General features: G+C 37.6%; 1 protein-coding gene across 3 annotated transcripts; it reads right to left on the reverse strand.

Moving 5' to 3' along the window:
• Window positions 1–3,670: 3,670 nt before the first annotated feature.
• LRIF1 (ligand dependent nuclear receptor interacting factor 1) lies at window positions 3,671–20,105 on the reverse strand. Of its 3 annotated transcripts, none has more exons than XM_072834948.1 (4): window positions 19,616–20,105; window positions 6,382–7,885; window positions 4,937–5,200; window positions 3,671–4,129 (listed from the first exon to the last, which is right to left on the reverse strand). In XM_072834948.1, exons 1-4 carry the CDS (start codon window positions 19,681–19,683, stop codon window positions 3,692–3,694), a joined length of 2,274 nt encoding a protein of 757 aa, XP_072691049.1. In that variant the 5' UTR covers window positions 19,684–20,105; the 3' UTR covers window positions 3,671–3,691. The 3 variants fall into 3 exon arrangements, with proteins under 3 accessions (XP_072691049.1, XP_072691048.1, XP_072691050.1); XM_072834947.1 differs by having other exon boundaries at window positions 6,382–7,877; window positions 19,616–19,857; XM_072834949.1 differs by lacking the exon at window positions 6,382–7,885 and having other exon boundaries at window positions 19,616–20,099.
• Window positions 20,106–24,115: the final 4,010 nt, after the last annotated feature.

The raw sequence follows: 24,115 nt of genomic DNA on the forward strand, positions 1-24,115 counted from the left end.
CAAACTTTGGAGATTTTGCTGTAAAGGATTCAAGCCACTTTCAGTATAATATCAGAAGAAATGTAGGTGCTTGATGATTTCATGATCAACAAAACCTTAAATATAAAGCAGAAAAAACAAAGGAAAAAGGCTAAAACAAGCAAGAAAATGAAATGAAATGGGAGATGAATGCAATATATCAGGGTGATTTTAGTTGAATTTATTTAACGAATACTGATATATTGTTTACTGTGTCAGACACTATTCAAGGATTTACAAATACAATCCACTCAAAATACATTTCTTCCTCAAAATTCATAAATGTCCTTTCCCCAAACTTTAAATATACTCAGACATGAGTCCACAATTTTACCCTCTGTTTATACCATCTCCTTAAGTGATGTTATTCAGACTTATGACTTCAAATATGTACTAAGAGCCTTTAATTTTGTATTTCCAATCTAAAGGAGCTGGGAAAGAACAAACAAAGCATAAAGCCAGAAGGAAATAAAGATCAGAGCAGAAATAAATGATATAGAAACTAAAACAAAACAAAACCAAAAACCAAAACCCAATAGAACACATCAATGAAACCAGGAGATGGTTCTTTGAAAAAAAGATTAAAAAAAAAGAAACTGACAAACCTCTAGCCAGACTTATCAAAAAGAAAAAAAAAAAGATGCAAATAAATAAAATCACAAGTGAGAGAAGTAACAACCAACACCATAGAAATACAGAAAATTATGAGAATATTATGAAAAACTATATACCAATAAACTGGACAACCTGGAAGAATGGATAAATCCCTAGAAACATATAAACTACTAAAATTGAAACAGGAAGAAATAAAAAAACTTGAACGGACCTATAACCAGCAAAGAAATTGAATCAATAATCAAAAACTCCTAAAAAATGTAAATCCAGGGCCAGATGGCTTCAAAGGAGATCTCTACCAAACATTTAAAGAGTTAATATGTATTCTCAAACCATTCCAGAAAAAATAGAAAAGGAAAAATTCCAAATTCATTTTATAAGGCCAGCATTATCCTGATTCAAAACCAGATAAATACACAACAAAAAATAAGAGTATATATAAGCCAATATCCCTGATGACCACGTATGCAAAAATTCTCAGTAAAATACTTGCAAACAGAATCCAATAGTACATTAAAAGAATCATTCTCTGCGATAAATGGATTTATTCCTGGTTTGCAAGCATGGTTCAGTATTCACAAATCAATGTGATACACTACATTAATAAAAGAAAGGATAAGAACTATATGATCACTTCAATAGATGTAGAAAAAGCATTTCATAATGTATAACATACACTCATGATAAAAGCCCTCAATAAAGTAGGTTTAGAGAGAACATACCTCAACATAAAAAAAAAAAAAAAAAAAAAAAACAGGTAAAAATCATCCTCAATGGGGAAAAACTTAGAGCTTTTCCTCCATGGTCAGGAATAAGACAGAGATGTTTACTCTCACCACTGTTATTTAACATAGTACTGGAAGTCTTAACCACAACAATCAGACAACAAAAAGAAATAGAAGGCATCCAAATTGGCAAGGGAGAAGTCAAACCTTGTCTATGGATATATAAAAAATTCAAGACTCCACCAGAAAACTGCTAAAACAGTTTTTAAACAGTTTTTAAATAAAAACTGTTATTTGAACTGATAACACAAATTCAGTAAAATTACAAGACACAAAATCATTGTAGAAATCTACATTTATGTACACCAATAAAGAGAAAGAGAAATTAAGGAATCTACTTCATTTACAACTGCACTGAAAACCATTAGATACCTATGAATAAACCCAACGAAAGAGGTAATTACATATCTCCAAGCCCCAACATTAGTGTTTTATATTAGAGCTTCATTTTTTAATACTTTTAAGCTCACTGTATTTTAAAATTTTGTACAAAGCACGTGTACTGCTTCTGTAATAAAATGCTTTAAAATTTTTCAAAGGAGGTAATGAATGATTCATGAAATTATACTTTCCCCGAAAGATAAAGACAACTGATAACGGATTGCTAGACCTAGCAACATGGGAAGTCACTGATGTGCTTGACAAGATCCATTTTGGTGAAGGGTAGAAAAACCTGACAGGGATAGTTTGGCAGTTCCACAAAATGTTAAACAGAATTAGGATAAGACCCAGCAATTATACTCCTAAGTATATACTCATATGTTCACATAAAAACTTATATCCAAACATTCACAGCAACATAATATCCTAGAAGCCAAAAGTGTAAGCAATCCAAATGTCCATAAGCAGATGAGTGGAAAACAAAGTATGGTATATTCAAACAATGGAATATTACTCAATAATTTATAGAAAGAATTAAGTACTAATACATGCCACAGCACAAATGAACTTTGAAAACATTAAGTGAAAGAAATCAAACCCGTAAGAAAACATACTGAATGATTTATACCATGCTTATGAATTTCCACAAATCCATAGAGACATAAAGTGTGTTAGTGGTTGCCTAGGGCTGAAGGGAGGAGGGCCTGGGGAGTGACTGCTAATGGGTATAAGGTTCTTTGGGGAGTGATGAAAATGTCCTAAAATTAGGTCACGTTGATAGTTGCACAATTCTGTAACTATTAAAATAAAACCCATTGAATTGTACACTTTTAAAGGGTGAACTGATGGTAAGTGAATCATCTCAACAAAACTACTACAATAAATAAAAGGCAGGAGAAAGTTAGTTGATCAGTTTGGATTTGCTCTACTTCCTTCTCAGTGTGTATAGATTTTATGTGACCTTACTTCTGGAAATTCGTTCATTGGGGGGGGGGGGGGGTGTTTCCTTTTTGGAGGGGGCAAACTTTTCCTTCTTCCCATTAATCCCTATCGCCACACAACTCCCAAACTGTACAAATCAAACATAACTAGACAGAAAAATGTTTGCCTCCATTAAGAAAAAGTATACTTGACAATTTTAAAAAGTATTAAATGTGGCCATTGATCAGATTTACTTTTCACAGTTACATATATACACATTCCAAAAAAGGAGAAGAGGAGGAGGAGGATGAAGAAGAAAAACCATTTACCTAAGAATAATAATGCATTACTTTAAGCAAATACATTATACAGCCTGGATTCTAAAACCCATTTTGGATTATATAAAACTACTTTGTAAGAGCCACAAAACAAGTACTCCTCCCTCTTGAGAAATGTTTGCATTTTTAAATAATACTGCTATAATACATTTTCTTTTAGGAAATAAAAAAAATTACAACAATGGTATCATTTTATGAATACAGACTGAGTACATATATAAGCCAATTGGCAAAGCTAAGTTTAGAGCTGATTTCCTCCCTTGCATTGTATAATTTCAGTAGTATACAATAATTATCTACTGTTGAAATAACACCTGAGCGGTTCAGCTAAAGATGCAAATAACAAAAACCTCGCACAAATATTCAAATTTCAGGAATTCTAATTAAAATAGAAAAATAGAACATAAAAGGTATCTAGACAAAGATTCAGATACCCCAGGTAGATTATTCACAAGAGTCATGTGTGAATCAATATTTTTTGTAGTCCTTAAATAAAATTTAATCATCAACTGATGAAAGAAAGTTTCATATTCAAAACACTTTCAGAATGCATCCATAATTAACTTAATGCGAAACTGTATGAAAGAAACACACGTATATTTCATTGCGGTCTTTAAGTACAGAAGTATTTTATTATTTTTGGTGCATCTTCTTACGCATTTCTTCAAGAGCTGCTTCCTTCTCTCTCAGCACCTGCTTAAGTCTTCTTATTTTTTCATCTCGAATGGTTTCTTCTAACTCTGGTGGCATTATGGGAAAAATATCTTCCGTATAATTTTTATTAAAGGAATGACTTTGTTCAAAAGCTGCATTTGAACTCAATGTGCCTTTTTCCTGGTTCTCTGGGGTATAGTGTTCAACCTCAGTTCTCTTTTCTTCTCTGGTTTTGTTGTGGCCTGTGAGAATGTTATGACGTGATACATCTGAAGCTGGTAAAATACTGCTGACAAGTTGGGACATGGTGACATTATTTCCTCCATTTACAGCTGTGTTATGAACACTCTCTGTTTTTCTCTTCTTTGTGTGATCCATCTTCTTAACGGCTTTTGCTTTTCTTTTCTTATCAAAACCCTGTTGAGTAAGATTCCAAAACAAAAACAAATTATTGCCATATAGACAGTGTGTTCTCAAATTTAAGTCTGCAAGTAACAAATACTAATTTCAACATATTAAAACTACAGCAAAAAATTGTTTACCACTGTACAGTACTAAAATGAATAGCAATGTCCTAATGATATTCCCAGAGAATAAATTGCTTAATTTACATTTTCCTGCTTAAGTATTAGATGAATTGATCTATTATCAAAATATCAAAATATTACCAAAATATCAAATTTGATGTATCAAATATATCAAAATATAACAGCCATACGTAAAGAACTTGTTCACTGGTCTCTGACCTAAAGTTCAGGATATTAAACAGTATAATGATATATATCTAAGTAGAATAACAATAGGCAGTTATAGGGATGTTTCTTTTCATCATTATTGACCAAGTAGGTTTCTTAAAATGTTTGTATTAAGGGTGATACTGCAAGGAATATCTACACTTTTCCCCATTTTCCCTACACTTGGATTATTTTAGATAGTGTCTTCAAAGTAGGGTAACTAGTTTAGAAAGTGATGGCCATTTTAATTATTTGATGAAAAAATACAAACAGATGAATAGAAACACTTAATGCAACATCTCTAACTAGGGATGCATTTTTACATTTATATATATGGTTCTCTTTAACACTGATTTGGTATAAAATATACATATATGCAAGTTTGATAACAACTATTATTCCTATTAATGCAAAGACTAAAAAAACCCCAAATCAATAAATACATCCATAAAGCTTTGGAGTAACTACAAAGGACACAAAAATCTATTACCTGTTTTTTCTTTTCCTCCTTCACTATCAACTCTGTCTCTTTGTAAGTATCACTCTTGCTAAAGGAGTCAAAACCTTCTCCAGAGCCCAAATTATCAGGAATCCGAGTAAGGCACACTCTCAAATCTTTAGTGAGACCAAATATCTTTTTAAATTCAGCATCATTCTTCAGATATGATGCCTTATTGCTTCCTCCTTGGGAATGGTTCTTGTCATTTCTTTCTTGAGTAACTTTTTTGAATGTTGATGCCATCTCATTCTGGATCTGGAATTAGGAAAACAAAACACACAAACAATACTGCTAATTACTTAAGCTATTTTATCAGACTAGCAACTAAGTGTTCATCTCATCTTACTCAAAACATCATGCTCTAAAGTCCTAAGTGGTTGGTTTGCATTACCCTTGCCTTACCACCCACACTCAAAAAAACGAACTTAACTGAGTACAAACTTAATTGTTCCCCTAAAATTTCTCATGTTGCTTTCTTGCACTAGAAAAGTTAACAAATCGTTGATTCCCAAACAACTGAAATAAGAACACAGACTAATGACAAGTTAAAAATAATCTATAAAACATTAGTTGGAAATTGCAGTCTTCTGGAAAAGTCTTATGCCTTCAATCAATCTTATACTTCAGAATTTACCCTCTTACATATCTGGAATTCAATGAATTCCATACCAAAGGGGAGAAACACTGACATTATTAAGTAGACCTCTATGAAAGAAAAGAATAGGCACAAATACTTAGCACAGAGAAACATTTTTTAAAAGAACAGAAAGGTAACTATGTGGATATGTTGAATAAATGAACAGTCAGAAAGGGTTTTAAAAAAAAAAAGGAAACTGTCTACTAAAAAAAAAAATGTTGATAAATCCTATTTCTGCAAATGAAAGGTATTAAGCCCCATTCTATCCCTTCTACCATCTATCTAAAATTGCCAGATATCTCCCTACTATCACAAAACCAACAAACAAAAAACCCAGCTCTCCTAGATGCATATTGATCTTTTCATATGCTAACAAAATCTATTAATGTATGTACATATGTATATATATGTGTGTTCACATATATATATAAATACACACAGACACAGAATTTTACCAAGCTTTGAATTCACATTATCATTCAACAACTCTCTTAAACCTTATTGCTCTGAGGTTTTTGTTTGTTTGATTTTGTTTTAAAGATTTGGCATGCCAAATGATTTAAGAGAAAGATGCTTCTTGGACTCTATTATGTTCCTCAAACATTTCCTTCAAATAAAAGCTTTGACTTAAGCATTCATGTGTGTTCAGTATGTGTGTGATGGAGTGGAAGATGGGAAAGGAGGTTACGGTGGGGGGGGGAGGGGTGAGAGGTGTCATAGGTAACTAACTTTGAGAATTAAGAAAGAAAAATTTTCTATATAGATAGATAAAAAGAACACCCTGACATGGGAAAATTACCTTTGGTTCTTGGTCTCTGAAAACACACTGTTGTGAAGTAAGAGTTGTTGCATCAACAGAGGAACTTATTTTCTCTCTGCTCTGGATGGTATTTCCTTTTCTGGGGGCATTTTGTACTGTACTAAATCCATCTGGAAAGTCTGGCTTTGTGAATAAAGTCTTACTCTGTTTTAAGTAGTTAATGGATTGATTCATATTATGTGGGTTTGGGGTAGAAAGAGATGGTTTCTCCACTTTTTTATTCTTCTCTGCCCTTAGATTGATCATGGAAGCAGGCTGAATATTTGAGAGTGACTTTGTCTCCATCTGGTAAGATTTACTTTTAGCCAAAACAATATTTACAACCTCTCTGGATATTTCTGTCACTGCACTTGAACTCACTATTTGTGATGTATCATTTCTTGGTGGAATATCAGGAGAAACAGAATTCTGTTGGTCAATTTGTGATGGCAAAACATCTGTCCCCTTTTTAGCCAATAGATAGACTTTCCCATTAAACATAACCAAAGCATTATCTTTAATAGGCATACTTTTGGATTGTGTCCCACTAGGACTCACAGTACTCAATGATGGCATATTTATATTATCTCCCAAACTTTTCCTATCTACAAAAGTTTTTAAAATCTTTGAAGCCACATTATTTGAAGACTTAACAGGAACAAGAGATGGAGTGCAAGGCTGTAGATTTTCTTGAAAAATCCATTTCACAGGAGCAGCTTGAGAATGCTGACCACCTTTTAATTGTGTCTCTTTAGCAACATTCATTGGAATTTGTGTATTTAGTATCACTGGCTTTGCTATTTCTGTAACAGGTTTTGGGTAAATGTTTTGAAAGTTCTTGGTAACTACATTTTTCACTGTGTTTACAGGAGATACGTAAATAACAGTTGGTATTTGGGAGGCCTCAACTGTTCCTGAGGTACTTGTGGTTGCAGTTGCAAGTATCTTTTGCTGAACTGAAGGAGGCAATGAAGACGCTGGTACAGATTTCACTTCAGCATGGGCAGGAATCTGTAAATGATGCCCAGAAGGCAAAACTGGAGACTTCACAGTCATTGGAAGACTCTGAGTATTTACTAAAATATAAGGTGAATCATTTTGTGTTGAGGAGGGAGAAACAGCAAATGTTTGCATGGTGAGTCCATCAATTTTCACACCATGACTCTGAACTTTAGAAACTGATGAGGTAAAACTTTCAGTTCCCACAGAAGTAACTCTAACTTTTTCTGCTGTATCTACTGTTCTTGTAAGAAAATAGTTTGAAGAACTGGCTGGCTGAAAAATGGGCAATTGAACTGATGCACTTGTGGAAGAGCTGGAAATCTGAGTCTGAATAGTAACTTGAACTGGGCTTCCTGTATTCCCTTTCAAAGCATCAGACATGACTGAAGATTGAACTAGCGGTATAAGATTTCCAGAAGAATTAGGAATTGGAAGTAATTGCAGAAGATTTTTTCCATCCGAGCCAATCGTCTGAACTACTTGGTACATGCAGCCTGAAACACTTAAAAGAACATTGAGTAAATAAATACAATATACTAGACGGTATATACATTTTATTTAAAAACAAATATTTACAAATATTTTAAAAAGATACAAAATTATAAAATGATATGTAATTTGTCACTTTGAGTTTTCAAAGTGAAATATTGTAAAACATATTTTTAAGTAGAAGAGATAATCAAAGATGATCAGCTTTGATTTAGAATTTCTCCAATGACTAGGCAATGGGTAAATTAGACTTTTCTAAGATTTTACTCTGTATAAAATTATGCCTATTAGAATATTTTCCTCTTAAACTATTAGCATCCTCCCTTCCTTCTTTACTTGAATTCTTTTTTCCTGTCCTCCTCCTTTTACTCTGATTGCCCAGGATTCCATTTCACTTTGTTTTATGCTTATTCTATTTCCCTCATTCTTTTCTACCCTCTTTCCAATCTGTTGTGCTCTTCCCACTGACAAGGACTCAGAAGTCCTACTGTTAGGCCATCCTTCTTTTGCTTCAGGCATCTCTTACGGTGATAACCTTAGTGTGGTACATTTCAGAAACTAAATGGAATTACTCAAGTAGGAACCATTTTCTTCTTTGACTTATTATTTCAGCACATGTGAAGTTTGGTGCTAAACAGCCCTTTGTATGGGAATTACATTAGTTTCAGCTGCCTGTCAATCCATATAGATAATAGTAACATCATTTCAGCTAAATGGTTTTCAATGAACATGGAACGCACTGGAAATTTTCCTTTTAACCTAGCCAATTTTGATCCTGATACTTATGAGCTGTATCTTACTACAGATTGTCTGATTTTTAAAAACCCAAAATATATCAATCTCTGTTATATAATCAATTATTTGTACATATCTTAAATGCAGATACCTCAAGTTATTTAGGCCTAAAACCACCTTTCAGTTCCTGGAAAATACTAAGTTCTCATGGGTCTCAGAGTAATCACACATGCCCACTCTACCTAGGTACTCCTCTCTTCTCCCACTCATATAACTCAAGTCTCAGCGTAAATAATACTTCCCAAGAGATACATTGAACACCATAACTATCTTTGCCCATCTTTCATAATGAGTCTCTAATATTACACCTGTTAATTTCCTTCATGGTACATATCACAAGTTGTCAATATATATTAATCTATTTGTTCACTTGCCTATAGACTGTCTCTCATGCTAAATTCTAGCAACATAAATGCAGAGTTCATGCCCTACCAACAGTATGCCCTTATATGACTAAGATCAAATGAAAACAAAAATTCTAGACAATAATTAGAATTCTCAACGATGTAAAGGGGTGTTTTACTGCCTATTGGTGTTTTTAAAACATACATATCAATAAATACCAAAGCCAAAAATTCTATGCATTCTAGGAAGCCCTGGAACTCAGTTTTACCTTTCTGCAACCCAAAATAATATAATTATATCCTTTTAAATATTTAAAACTACTTTCTGGCCACTTGACAGTGTCTCAAAATGTTAAATTTACTTTTAGCAAATTAAAAGTTAATCTCTAAAGAGAAGCATGAACATAAATGTATGAATTCTCACTTTCAGGACTTAAAAGAAAGTCTACCTTTACCACCTCCCTACCTCCAAGAAACATAGAAACTGGACCAGAACTAATTCAGCTTTAATTTATTCAACAAATGTTTACTTGAATGTCTCTTATGGTTCAGGTACCAGGCTCGATTATGGGAAAAGGGTCAGTAAACTACAGCATTGGGCCAAATTTGCCCCCTCCCTGTTTTTTGTGTAGTCCACAAGCTAAGAATCTTTTTTCTATTTTAAATGGTTTTAAAAGTCACAAGAATAGTATTTTGTGACATGTGAAAATTATGAGAATCAAATATTAGCATCCATAAATAAAGTTTTATTAGTACACAGTAGCACTCAACTTTAATGCACTGTATAGGGCTGCTCTCATGCTACAGTAGCAGAGTTGAGTAGTTACACCAGAAATGGTATGGCCCACAAAGCCTGAAAGATTTACTATTTGGCCCTTTACAGAAAATGTTTGCTGGTCTCCAAGCTAGTTCAACCCACAATCCCTAAAAGGACTTATACTGCTGGTTGTATGCACAGATAGGCAATTATCATTAAGTGAGATAAATGATATACTATATTTGGATGAGAACAAAAATACTTGCTCCTTTTCTTAAAACATTCTCTTCCCAAGGCTTAGATAGGACATTCTCCCACTTTTGCCATGATTCCTTGGTCTTCCTTGCCAATTCATCCTACCAGAATAAACAAACCTTCAAGTGCTGGAATTCACCAAAGCTTAGGCTGAGTTCTCTTCCTACTCTTAAGCTTTTCCCAATTATTTCCTTTATGTGCATTTCTTTTATGTGACTAAATCACCACTTAAACAGCAACAATTAAAAGATTTATAACTTAGTTTTTTTGAGATTCGGGCTTACATATCCAACTTCCCTCATGACGCTTCCATTCAGAATCTCAAATGCACCTATAACTCAGCATGGTCTTTTCCAATGTTTTTTTTTCCCCTTTGATAAATGGCATACCATCTATCTTAGATGCCTAAGTCACAACAAGCAATTTTCTGCTTCCTAACCATCTATTTTTAATCTATCACAAAATTCTGTTGGTATTACCTTCTAAATTTCCCTTAATCTTTTCAATATCTTCCAAACCATCTGTCTCCATTCTAATCCAGGCAAATATCATCTCTGGCTTAAGACTATTATAGTAGCTTCAAAATTGGTCTTTTCTTCAGCCAAATCCTCTCCCTCTGAAAGCTTTAATCACATTAAAACTGATCCTTAAAATACTTCAGGAGCTTCCCATTTTCTTTAAGCAATAGAAAGAAAACCAAGAGATTTTGATGCAATGGAAGCCAAAGGAAGAGAGTTTTAAGAAAATGGGCAAGTCTATTTACAAGTTTCTGAAAGGCCAAGTAGGATGTAGATTAAAAATGTATACTTGCATGAGGGTCATGGATGGCTTTAAAAAAAAAAAGCAGTTTGGTGGGGGAAAAAATTGTAGAGGAGTGAATATAAAGAAAGGATAGTAAGATAGAAAGTATGGACAACTCTTACTAACTTTGACTGTAAAAGAGAAGATAAAGACTGTCAAATAGAGGCTCAATGGGGTCAAGAAGAAATCTGTTTTCTTTTTCTAAGGTTAGATGAACTAGAGCATATATTAAGGCTCATATGAGTTATCAAGAATAAGAGGATAAAGAGGGCTAATAAGCGCAAGGTTTGATAAGAAGATAGGAAATTGGAACCAGCAGCCAGGTAGAGGAATTGAACCTTGAAAAGACGTGGAGAAATATCTTCTGCTATTGACACTGAAAAAACAGGTTAGGCAGATCTGCAGTGTAGCTTTGATAGCAGAAGGGTTGAAGTATTCTGATCCAATGGCTTTAATTTTCCTGTGAAAAAAGACATAACATCATCTGCTAAAAATAGGAGTAAAAATACAAATTTGAGGCAAATCAAGAAGATCTGAGTCTTTGAGAAAGAACAACTTGAGTTCGGAAAATATTAAGAGTCATCAGACAGTGCTATTGGCCTAAGGATATAAGTAGTGATTATGAGTTTATAGTGAGACCAATCTGTGCTCTTGTGAGATTTTCCTTATTTCACCAGGCATAAGCACAGAAGCAAAGAGAAAATTGCTGAGTTCGTCCAGGGTTGGAGTAGCTTCAGAAGAATTGTGCAAAAAAAAAAAAAAAAAAAAAAAAAATCAAAGAGAAAATACTTTAGGATACTGGTAAAAATTATTAAAATGATGAAACATAATCTAACATAAAATCTAAACAGGATGAGAAGAAAATGAGAACACAAAAGACAAAAGTGTAAGCAGAAAATAAAGAGATTATTGGACTGGAGGTCCAGATAAAGTTAAAAAACAGAGTGGAAATATTTAAACAAGTAAGCTAGAAATACTGCAACTGGTGTTTAGAAAAGAGAATGCCTGAATCAAGAATTTCATAAATGCAGCAATTTCATCTGACAACAAGAACTACAGAAGTGGATGGACAGTTACAGAATGGAGAATAAAATCATTGGAGAAAAAGAACTACATACAGAAAGACTAGATGACAATGAGATTATCCATATAGATACTAAAGTCACATAAGATTAGAGAGATAATTGTGATCTATGTGCTAAATTCAATGACAGGAAGTTGGGAGATAATGTTCATGAACCACAATTAAGACAACCTACCAACTTCCTGTTACTGATATGCTAAAAAGCTGTCTCGAAATTCACTTTTTTGCAGTCTATTTTCTTTCCCACTCTTCTACTGTATCTCATTCTCAAAGATTACCAAATATGTTCTCACAATTAAATGTCTTTATCGTCATTCTCTAGGTGCTCCCCACTGATACTGACATTGCTAATTATGAACTATGAACCTCTACCTAACATGATTTCCGATGTGCACAACTTGCTTATTTTTCTTAATGTTTCCTTTCTTACTCATTTTCTGCATTTTAAGCATCCATGACTATTCCCCAAAGCACAATTCTTTTTTTTTTTTTTTAAAGGTTTATTTATTTATTCATGAGAGGCAGACTGACACATAGGCAGAGGCATAGGCAGAGGGAGAAGCAGGCTCCTTGCGGGGAGGCCGATGCGGGACTCAATCCCAGATCTCAGGTTCACGACCTGAACTGAAAGCAGGCACCCAACCGCTGAGCCGCCCAGGTGTCCCCCAAAGTACAATTCTTGAGTCTGTTTCTTCTTCAAGACATTCTTCCTTAAAAGACTGTACCAATTGTTTCAACTATTGCGTCAAGTGCTTCATTTTTCTTTGCAATGACTCCCAGTTATATCCTTTATTCCTTTCCTCTAATATTGACCTCAGTTCCATATTTATGTTGTCTTACCAAACACTTACACTTTTAAATACCATGACTGTTTTTTAAACCACGACTTTAAAGTTCAAATTAGGGCAGCCTGGTGGCTCAGTGGTTTACCACCGCCTTCAGCCCAGGGCCTGATCTTGGAGACCCAGGATCGAGTCCCATGTTGGGCTCCCTGCATGGAGCCTGCTTCTCCCTCTGCCTGTGTCTCTGCCTTTCTCTCTCTCTGTCTCTCATGAATAAATAAATAAAATCTTAAGAAAAAGGGATCTCTGGGTGGCGCAGCGGTTTAGCGCCTGCCTTTGGCCCAGGGCACGATCCTGGAGACCCGGGATCGAATCCCACATCGGGCTCCCGGTGCATGGAGCCTGCTTCTCCCTCTGCCTGTGTCTCTGCCTCTCTCTCTCTCTCTGTGTGTGACTATCATAAATAAATTTAAAAATTTCTTTAAAAATCCTAAAAAAAAATAAAGTTCAAATTACTCTCTACTGAAAACTAGTATGCTAATCCTATCATATGTCAGCATATGTCAGCACTATTTCCCAAGTCACTTAGGTTTTAAATCATCTAGTCATCTCTGACTTACCTTTATCACCCTTCTGATATTTAATTTGACTCACCCACAGCACCTTGTATAGATGCTTACAAATGGCAAACATTCAATAAATGTGCAGTGAATCACTGAGTCTGTAAAGGTTTTTTTTTTTTTTCCTTTTTACAGCTCTTACTCATTCTTCTCTTTCACCATTGTCACTTCCACTACCCAGATCAGACCTGTATCACCTTGTGTCTAGTCCTCATTATCTAATTCCTCTATTTTGCTTGCCTTTTAAACTAGTTTTTCTGACTGCAGCAACTATTATAATGTATGTCTGGCAGATTAAAGCATTGTTTTCATCCTGTTACCTCCTTTCCCAAAGTTCCAATAATTCATCATTGCCAATTCAGCTTGATTTGAAAATCATCTAAAATAGACCGTAACAATCTCTGTTAACAGTACCATCCATCTATAACTTCTTGATGTAAAAATCTCTGATCTTCCCAGAAAGGTCTCTTTGCTATTCTGGATTATCCCAAGTATTCTTCAGGTTATTTTTTTTCTTCTCCAACAAATTAAAACACAACAATAAACTGAGGATCAACTCCATCTTCTTTATGAAAATATTTGCACGTCCTCAAACTCACATTAATTTCTTCCAACCTAAAATCCCCAAAGCACTCCCACTGGTGCCACTAATCCTAAGAGTTACATGATGCCTTCTATACAATGTCTTCTAAAAAATGAGTATTGTTTTTCTCATAGTCAGAGACTGTACTGTTTGCTTTGTAATCATTCTCCCAATGCCTAGTAAGCCCTCAAAAAAATTATATGCTCTTTCAAATCTCCATTTTAACTATTCTCAATACTTTTCTTTACACTTCTTCACACTTCTTCTTTTCTTTAGTCTCCTTGGGTGTATTTAACATACTTTTGTCAATGAATCTGTTGATAACATGTGGTTCACACATTAGAAGCTTTAACAGAACTTTTATAATGCTTTTATAGTTATTTGCATATGGGAATGTACATTTTTAATTGTTATGGTTTTTAACCAAAGGACTTTAGGCTTCTGATACTTCATTCACATACTTCATTATATGGCCTCTATGTTTCTGCTTTACAGAAAACATTTATATTGTACAACATGTATACTGCACAAACTATTTTCAAGTCTACTCATTGATTTTTTTTTTTTTTTGCCCTTCTTCTCTTCCATTTCTCCTTCAAAAATTGAAGGAAAATACAGCTCTTCTATATCAGTATATTAATAGAGATTCACATTGGGCAGCCCGGGTGGCTCAGCAGTTTAGCGCCGCCTTCAGCCCAGGACATGATCCTGGAGACCCGGGATCCTATCCCAAATCGGGCTCCCTGCACAGAGCTGCTTCTCCCTCTGCCTGTGTCTCTGCCTCTGCCTCTCATGAATTAAAAAGAGAGAGAGAGAGAGAGAAAGATTCACATCATCTGCCACAGACCATAAATTCCTTAAGGGTAGGTTATTCCAATTCATGTGTATATCCTCTACACCTAATAGAGCAACTGGCACATTGCAAACAATGCTATTAGCTGAATTAATTCTTACAAATCATCATTAAAAACAAAAAAACACCACCACCATGATTTCCTAGTAGCAAATGGAATGAGTTCTAAAAATTAAACTGACACCTCTCCATAGAATGCTAAGGAGAGAAATAATAAATCGGGGTGAAATTCACACTTCTTCAATCAATATGCTTTTTTTTTTTTTTCAGATCCAGAAGAGATCTTCCATTTAAAAGAGTAACTATAACAAAAACATTTTAAGGATTCTGTCTTCTTAAATGTCATATTCTGCTAGCTAATATTAGAACAAAAATTACTATCAGATTCTCCATCCCATGCTCTGGTTTGGTCACTTAAAATTTTAGAAAAATCATCAATGTGCTAATTACTTTAAACCAGTTGGTGTTTGAACTGAGAACTATACTGCAAAAACAGTTAACAAGTTTAGACTTGAAAAAATGAAAAGAGAAATAAATTAGAAAGTTTACAGGCTTCTCTTATCTTAGTTTTTCCAATCGTTAATTAATTTGAGTAAATTTACTTCTCTGAATCTCTGTTTCTTCATTTGCAAAATGGAGACAATAAGGCTTGCTATGATAAGTAAATGAAATAACTGGCCAGAATTATGATAAACTTCCAATATATGCTAGTTATCATATTATATTAAAATATAGAATTGGTATCTAAGAATAAGGAAATGAATCTGATAGTTTTGGCAGTGTAAGAACTTGAATAAAAAGGCACGATAATTTTTAAAGTATATTAAACATACTTATATAACTTCTGACATTTTTTATTATTCTAATATTGATATAAAACATTCAAATGTAGAAATGGAATGATAAAAATTTTGCAGGCTGATGGACACTTTGCAGATATTTTTGCAAAACATACCTTTTCAACTGCCAGACTTTTTTTGCATCTCACTATATGGGACTTAACATTATGTGACTACACAATATATGTAATGAATTACGCACAATAATATATACTACGTAATATCATATACCTAGTAGATACATTATCATAAATAGTTGTCATTAACTCTAATTCTGATAAACTGCCCGGCAATGTGAGTATTGCCATTACTATTTTATAGCTGGAGATTCAGTATTAAATAACTTATTCAGAATTACATGCTCTCTTGGACAATCCCATCCACTTTCTTGAATTTACTTTAGCATATATCAACCATAACATGGTCCAAAAAATTCAACTGCATGAAGTGAGAGATTAAGGAGAAACAGATTTCAGTTAGCCTGTAAGGTATACATCTCAATGTCTCTGTCTTATTTACTCAACCAATAAAGATAATAGACACTTATATTGTACAAAACTAAATGCACAATAAACTGATAATGAAATATCATGTTTCTAACCAAACCAAGCCCACTGCTGAGGACATTCATTTTTAGTTCCCCCTTTAAGGACAAAGGCTTAAGAGCAGACAGAAGCCAGTTGCCAATCACATCCTAACTTATTATTATGAGATCTATCATCACAGGCTTTAATTATAATACCTCTAAGCTGATGACTCAAGTCTTTATTTTCACGCCTGACCCTGCCTTTCAAATTCAAATACCTCCCCGATTATTTTTTTGATAAGTTCTCCTCATCTCAATTAATTTACCAACATCTATTCAGAGAACTGGCATTATAATTGATCCTCTTCTCCTCATGTCAACTCACTGAAAGTCTGCCTATTTTCCCTTCTGTATCTCTTTGAATCCCACCCTTATTCTACATCAGCTAGTTCAGGCCCTCAAAATCCCTGAAAGGACAACCTACATAGAATCTTTATATGCCTGATCCCTCACCCTCAAATCAACACTACCACCAGATTTCTAAAATGCAGACAGGAACATGACCTTTTCTTAAAATCCTCTGAATGTTCTCCAGTAAATGAAGTCTAACCTCTCTAGCACAGCAAACCAAACCCATCTATTTGTCCTGTAGTACAGAACCAAACAAAAATATGGACTCTTGGTAATAAGTCACACTGGTGCTTTATTAACCAATTCCCTCTGCTTGAGCACAGCCCACATTCATCTTTAATTAGGCAGCTGATACTTAACATTCCCAAACTCCAAACTCAGGTGCTCCAGAAACCTTCCCTATGATTTCCTTTCTTAATGCCTTCACAGCATCCTGTGCATAATGCTATTTAAAAGTGTCTTACATCACCTCCCCTCAGACTATAAGGTTTTTCACGAGCATGGTTCATATCCTCTTTAGTCAGTCTCTCCATTTAGCACAGTCTGTCATGTAGGCACTCACTGAATTTTCTAACCAAGTGTTAGAACTATATGGATAATAGTGGTAAACTAGGATATGAACCTAGACTGCTGTAACTCCAAAGCTTACTGTCTTCCACTATACCATTCTAACTCCTGCTTTGTTCTTTGCAAATAAAGCCCCAATCTAAATGAACTGAATGCCAACTATCACAAATATCTTCCAGATTTTTCCTTTGTATTCTAAGATTAGTTCTGATTCTTATACTTTATGCCATGATGAACTAGACACATGTTAAACAATAAACCTGTAATGCAATCGTGAAAAGCTTTACAAAAGGAAAGCAGCAGTAACTCGAGAAAAATCCAAGCATCTACAGAAAGTAAAAATCATACTCATTTTAAGTTCATGAAAATGATTTAGTACCATCAAAATTATCAAAAAATCAAGAAACTGTGCTTCCAATTAAAGAGCTGAAATTAATCAAATGATTCATAAAATTATACTTGCAAGTCATGAAGATTATTACTTACAAAACAGAACAGAATCAAACACGCAAGCGATAACCAAAATAAGAGTCAAATGGCATCAAAAAAACATCTGGTAATGTCCAGAACATGTGATGTCAAATCTCAGTGATTTGAAGAAATAAATGCATTTGAAGATGATGTACACAATTCATAAACCAATGAGTTAACGAACTCCCAATGACTTACACAGGTAAGTAACCAAAACCTAATTCATTTTGTAAAGTTTTTAAAAATGCCAAATACATATAGCCGAAGGCTTAGAAATTGGGTCAAAGAGTTAAAGTCACAATAAATAAAAAGGTTAGGTTCTTATACTATCTTATTTCTAACATTGCAGAACAATGCATTCTTAAAACAAATTGTGTTAAGTTACACGTCATCAAATACCCAGGCCAAAACAAAGGTAGAAGAAATGAACAACCATGAGAAAGTATTTTTACTTTTGCATTATCTATACAGAACACTACATCTGCTTCTCCTCCTAGCTTCCACCAAAAGTAAACCAAAACGTTATACGTACACACAAGCTGGCTCTGTTTACGATTTGAATCCCAATGGTTCTTGGCAGCTCTTCAATGCTGTTTTGGCTCACCGCATTTAGTGACCGTTTCTTCTTAAGATGCCGTGCATGCTTTTTTAGTCCTTCTTACAATTCCATTTTGCATATACTTGTAATTAAAATAAACCTTACTGAGCTAAAATTTGTAGAGAAATAAACTCGTATTCTCATAATAATAGCTAACACATAAGTACTGCTTTTTTTTTTTTCTATACTAAGTATTCTACATATACTCATTCTTTTAACTCTAAAAATATCTCTAGGCGCTCTAATTTACTGGAAAGGAGACTGGAGAAAGGCACTTGGTCTCACGAACTGTTAACTGTCAAAGCTAGGATTAAATTTAGGCAGCTTGATGTTCTTCAAACATAAATCCTCTTCCATGAATTCTACGCTCAATTTCCATCTTTCTTCACATTTTCCTTCCGCAGACACCAATTAAGTTTTTTCTCACCACTTACTATATCCACTAACCATGGAGTCTACAACTTAAAATAGTCGATCTTCCCTAACAGTTCTGTTCCCCTTTTATTTCATGTTGACTAACAGAACTTTAAAAAAAATTGACTTAGTGATAAACTGTTTTGGAAATGTGCAACCACGTACGCCTTTTTAAAAGAAATCCTGGAATCTCCCTATGTCAAATAGGGAGATATCCAACGAGAGAGGGCGTTCTCATTACAGCTGCTTCAAAGACTCTGTTCCCAACCACCGATCTCACGTGGCAATCATTCTACTTTTCTTCCTTTCCATATAAAACTACTATTTAAAATTTACAAACAAAATCCAGGGCCGCCTGAGTGGCTCGGTGGTGGAGCGCCTGCCTTCGGCTCAGGGTGAGAGCCCGGTCCCGGGATCGAGGTCCGCATGGGGCTCCCCGCAGGGAGCCTGCTTCTCCCTCTGCCTGGGTCTCTAACTCTCTGTGTCTCTCATGAATAAGCAAAATCCTTTTTAAAAAAGAAAAGATCCATTCCCTCAGACGAGATCAATTTTTCAGGTTGTGGTTTCATATCCTAAGCATCCCCTGCACACATTCTTCCTTTCCTTCTCACTCCTCTGAAGGAACAGCCGTCCGCACGGGAGGGCCTGCGCCACCTGGGCCGCACCATCTGGGCCGCACCACCTGGGCGGCACCTGCTGGTCCGCGCGCGCGCTGCGTGTTTTCCGGCGAGTGCGCGAGAACCTTCCAGAAGGCGTCCGTCCACGCGGGCGCGCCGGCCATGTTGGTCTTCCTCTCCCGTGGAGAGCTGCTCCGTCGCAGGAGTCGTGCGGGGCCGGGGCGGGCCGAGGCTGCACGTTTCCAGGAGGGGCGCGCTCGAGCGCTCGGAGGGCTCCAGGGCCGTGAGCGCCCCGCCGGCCGGCGCTCGCCCCCAAGGCGCGCCCACTGCGGGGCCAGGGCGCCCGGAGGAGAAGGCCGCCTGGGCACCCTGCTAAGAGGCGGGCCGGGGCAGGCGTGTTGAGGGGGAGTCGCAACCAGTACTTACCACTGCGAGGCGTTGCCCGAGCTTTCCTCTGCGGGTTTCAGGAAGACCCTCTGGAGGTGATTGGACATTTTAGAGGGGCGGGAGGGGCCGGCACCTCCAGGGAAGTGGGCAACGAGGGGCCGAGGGCCTCCCGAGGGGCGAGACCCGGAGCGACCCGGTGTTGGGCTGGACGGCGCCCAACGGGTTCGCTGCGAAAGGAGGACCCCAGCCTTCGGAAGGAGGCGACGCGGCTGCCAGAAACCGGAAGGACCGCAGCGGCTGACGACGCGGCCCGGCCCCGGCCTCTGGGAGGAGCGGCCCGAGTCTCCGCCCCCCGCGAGCCGACGGCGTCGCGCCAGAGCCAATCGGAGTCGACGCGGGAGGCGGGGCCTTAATGGCACCGCCCCCAGCAGCGCTGGGTCCGTGGGGAAGACCGCGCCGGACGGGCTCGGCCGACCCCGCCCACCGCAGCCGCCAGCCGGGCCCAGCTCAGTCAGCGGCTTCCGGCATCGTCACATCCGGTCGCCGAGGTGACTGGCTCGCTAAAGCACCGCCCCGATGCTACGATCCAATCGCAGAGGACGTTTGGTGTCTCTTCTTCCGGATCAACGAACGAATCACGAGAGGATATGCTCAAGATGCCTACGCAAAATAAAACGCTTCCGGGGTCATTGGTAAATTTTCTGCCAATGCGCTCGCCGCTCCTGCACGTTTCTCTTTCCCGCCAGCGCCGGAGGAGACGTCGGCGGCGGCTCTGGACTAGTGCCTGACGCTGTGCGCGCCTCTTAGACGCCTGCCCGTGGGCAGCGCTCTGTTTATTGCCGCTTCCTGCGCTTTCTCGTTCATTTCCTCTTTCTTGAAGTTTTGCCTCTCTTCTTAACCTGACCTTTCCCTCCACCGCGCGTTCATCTCATGCCTCGGTCAAAGTCATCGTCAGAGTTAATCGGCTGGTTCTCTGAAAGTTCGCCCTCCATAGACATCTTTTTTCCTCTTCACTTGGCTCTCCGGAGAAATTCTTTTCAGAAGTCTCCCGGCTCCCGGTGTTGAATCCTGCATCCGAGAGACCGGCCAAGCCCCTGGTGGAAGGGCGGGCGGTGCCGTTCAGCCGGGGCTGCAGGGAGGCGGCGGCAGGAGCGGCCGACGAGGGCGTCTTATGAGGGACAGGCGGTGGAAGTGTGAACTGGCGCATACTGACTGTCCGGCCTCGGGGGCCGAGTCCCCTGGCCCCTCATCCCCTAGCTCCGTGGTAAGCGCAGTGAAACGACAGTGTTCCGACAGGTTAAGAGAAAGCACGACTTCCTGAGCGCGGTGCTCTGTGGTAGTTTCGGTGGCACAGAATCCTGCGTGTGTAGCTGGCGTCTGTCTTTCAGTCGAGTATGTCCCGCACTAAAAGGGGGCGAGGTGCTCAGCCCTTCATAGGGGCTGGGTTTCCGTCATTCTCTGATCTGAATAAGTTGCCCATTCTTGGCTTCTTCCCTGCTTCATCATTTATTTCTTACCTTCCACACTCAATTCTCCTCCTACCCATCATCTCTTCCTATGTACGAAAACTCATTGTCACAGGTTGGTTTCCCTGGGAAACGGACTTTGTCCGGTGTATTTTGGCGTGAGGGAAGTTTATCAGGGATCAGTATAGGGGAGGGGAGGGAAAGGAAGTGAAGCTGGGAAGACGGAGTAGTTCGGTTGTGGTGCCTCCTCTCAACAAAGGCCTTAGCCTATCCCACAGAGACCTCTAGAATACGATGGACTTTCAACGTTTTCCCCAGTAGGAATGCAGGCCTTGCCAAGGAAAGCTGTGTGACCTTAGTTAGGCAAGGAGGTTCTCTTCAGCCAAGGCAATTACTCAAGGAGGCTGGTAGCTGAGACGTGTCTGCTGGCAGCACTCCCAGCAACCGGTGGAATAAGACCTTTATTCCTCGAGGGAGGCCCCAGAAGTACATCACAGCATCCGCAGTAGTCATTAAATCCCTCATTCAACTGTTGTAATTAATTCCATTTATCTCACATTCATTCGGATCTGTACTCAGCAGCACTATTAATTATTCCTTCACTCTGGGTGCATTTGGGAATATGCTTCTTTGGTTTTCCTCCTCCTTTTTCGTCTACTTACTCCTCATTCTTTTTTTGGAGGCTTATCCCTTCCTTCTCAGCCATTAAATAAAAGAGTTTCTTAAGTCTTGATCATTGATCCCCTTATTTTCTCGAACTGTTATGTCTCACGTGATTTCAGGCATGCTCATAGCTTCAATCACCACTTCTACGCATTGCTATACTGACTAAACACTTATGTAATACTACGTGCCAATTAAGAGAAGTTAGAGTGTGTTAAAGTATGTATCTTGATAGCAAATGATATTGACAAATTTAAGGAACTGACAGAAATGAGAAGATTCATAAGTCAGCACATGTAGAGGATGATTTTACATACATCTCTGAGAAATTAATAGTTGAAGCAGACAAAAAAAGTGGCATAGGTATCAAATTTCTAAACAAAAAATGAGATCAAGCCAGTAGATGTGTAAATAACTCCATTCAAGGTATATAGTTCACTATTATTTTTAAACTTTTTTTTTTTTTTTAATTTTTATTTATTTATGATAGTCACACAGAGAGAGAGAGAGAGAGAGAGGCAGAGACACAGGCAGAGGGAGAAGCAGGCTCCACGCACCGGGAGCCCGACGTGGGACTCGATCCCGGGTCTCCAGGATCGCGCCCCGGGCCAAAGGCAGGCCCAAACCGCTGCGCCACCCAGGGATCCCTCACTATTATTTTTAAAATGCATTAAGTAATTTTTGCAGCTGAGGTTATGACGTCAGGGTCATGAGCTCGAGTTCTGCATCAGGCCCTGTGCTTGGTGCAGAGTCTGCTTGAGATTCTCTCCTTTTCCCTCTGTCACCGCCCCCTAAAATAAATAAATAAATAAAATCTGTAAAAAAAAAAAAAAAGATAAACTGTTAGCAAGATTGATCGAGCAAGAAAAAAAGAAGATACAAGTAAGCAAAATCCAGAATAAAAAGGGAAAATAGCTATAAATACTATAAATACAACAGATTTTTTTTTGCAAGTATTATGAACAGCAGTTATAACACACCACTTGCTGAATCCTGCTACAATGATTAACTACCATTAGCTGCTGGTTCCTTTATCTAACTTACAAAAGAGAAACATTTTAAGAACTAAGACAAATTTTGAAAACTGAGGGAGCTGAAGGCTGTTTTAAAGAAATGAATGTATATGGCAAGGGAAGAAGGTAGCTGCAGTCTGGGGTGGAGAACAGGACACAGTGAAAGAACAGGCTAGAGAAAGGCTGTTCACATTGTCTTGGGACAATCAATGTCTCCTCAGAAGAAATTTAAGGAAATAATCCAGACCTCTGGGAAAGTCAGCAAAAGAAACTGAGGTGAAGCATTGAATAAAATAAATTAATTTTACCAAGAGACTCAGGCATTCATTTTTCTATATCTCTCTTCCTCAAAATCCTAAGACAGATCACAGGGACACAGCCTCTTTCAAATTTCCGTCTTTAAGTCCAGCAATACCTTGACTGGAGGAGTTGGTTTGGGGGTAGGCAGCAAGTGGGAATTATTAACTGATTTGGAGATACCTAGAATTCTGTGTCCTAGAGCTCAAACTCACCCCCCTCCATTTTACTAGAAAATGGCATAGATAAAGGTCAGGCCATTGGCCCTTGCCCAAAACACATTACCAGGTAAAGCAGCCAAAATCAACAGGAAACTAGGACATCACAAACCAAAGTAACTAAGAACTGAAGGAGTACAAGCCCCTCCGAAGAAAGAGGTTGGAATGATTGAAACACAATACCACCTGAAAAAGAGTTACTAAACCATACCAAAATTTATAATATGCATTATCAATCAAGATTATAAGGAAAATTAAAGCAATAGGAAACTGCCCCAAGTAAAATACAGAAAAAGAACAAAATGAACAATACAGGGTATAAGACATATGAGTTAAAAAATAAAATACATGATATTAATGGTAGATTGCATACAAAGAAAAACTTAGGAAACAGAGGAATGGAAATGTTGAAGGGCAGTAGGGAAGGATAAAAGGAAGCAAATATAAAAGGAAAAGTTAATATCTGTGTAAGATAAAAGTACAAGTGGAGCAATCGGCTGGCTCAGTCAGCAGAGCATGGGACTCTTAATCTTGGGGTTGTGGGTTCGAGCCCCATGTTGGATGTAGAGATAACCTGGGAAAAGAAAATGTTTAAAATAAAAGATGAAAGTACAAGTGCCAATATCTAGATAATATGAGTTGCAGAAGGAGAAAAAAACAATTTTTTAAGCTCTAAAAACTAATTTTCCAGTATTAAAGAAAGTAGAAAGCTGTAGATGAAAAGAGCCACCAAGAAATGAGTAAGGGAGGGACACCTGGGTGGCTCAGTGGTTGAGCGTTTGCCTTTCACTCAGGTTGTGATCCTGAGGTCCTGGGATCGAGTCCCACATCAGGCTCCCCGTAGGGAGCCTGATTCTCCCTCCGCCTGTGTCTCTGCCTCTC

This window comes from Canis lupus, chromosome 8, assembly GCF_048164855.1.
Source record: "Canis lupus baileyi chromosome 8, mCanLup2.hap1, whole genome shotgun sequence".
Lineage (NCBI taxonomy): Eukaryota > Metazoa > Chordata > Mammalia > Carnivora > Canidae > Canis > Canis lupus.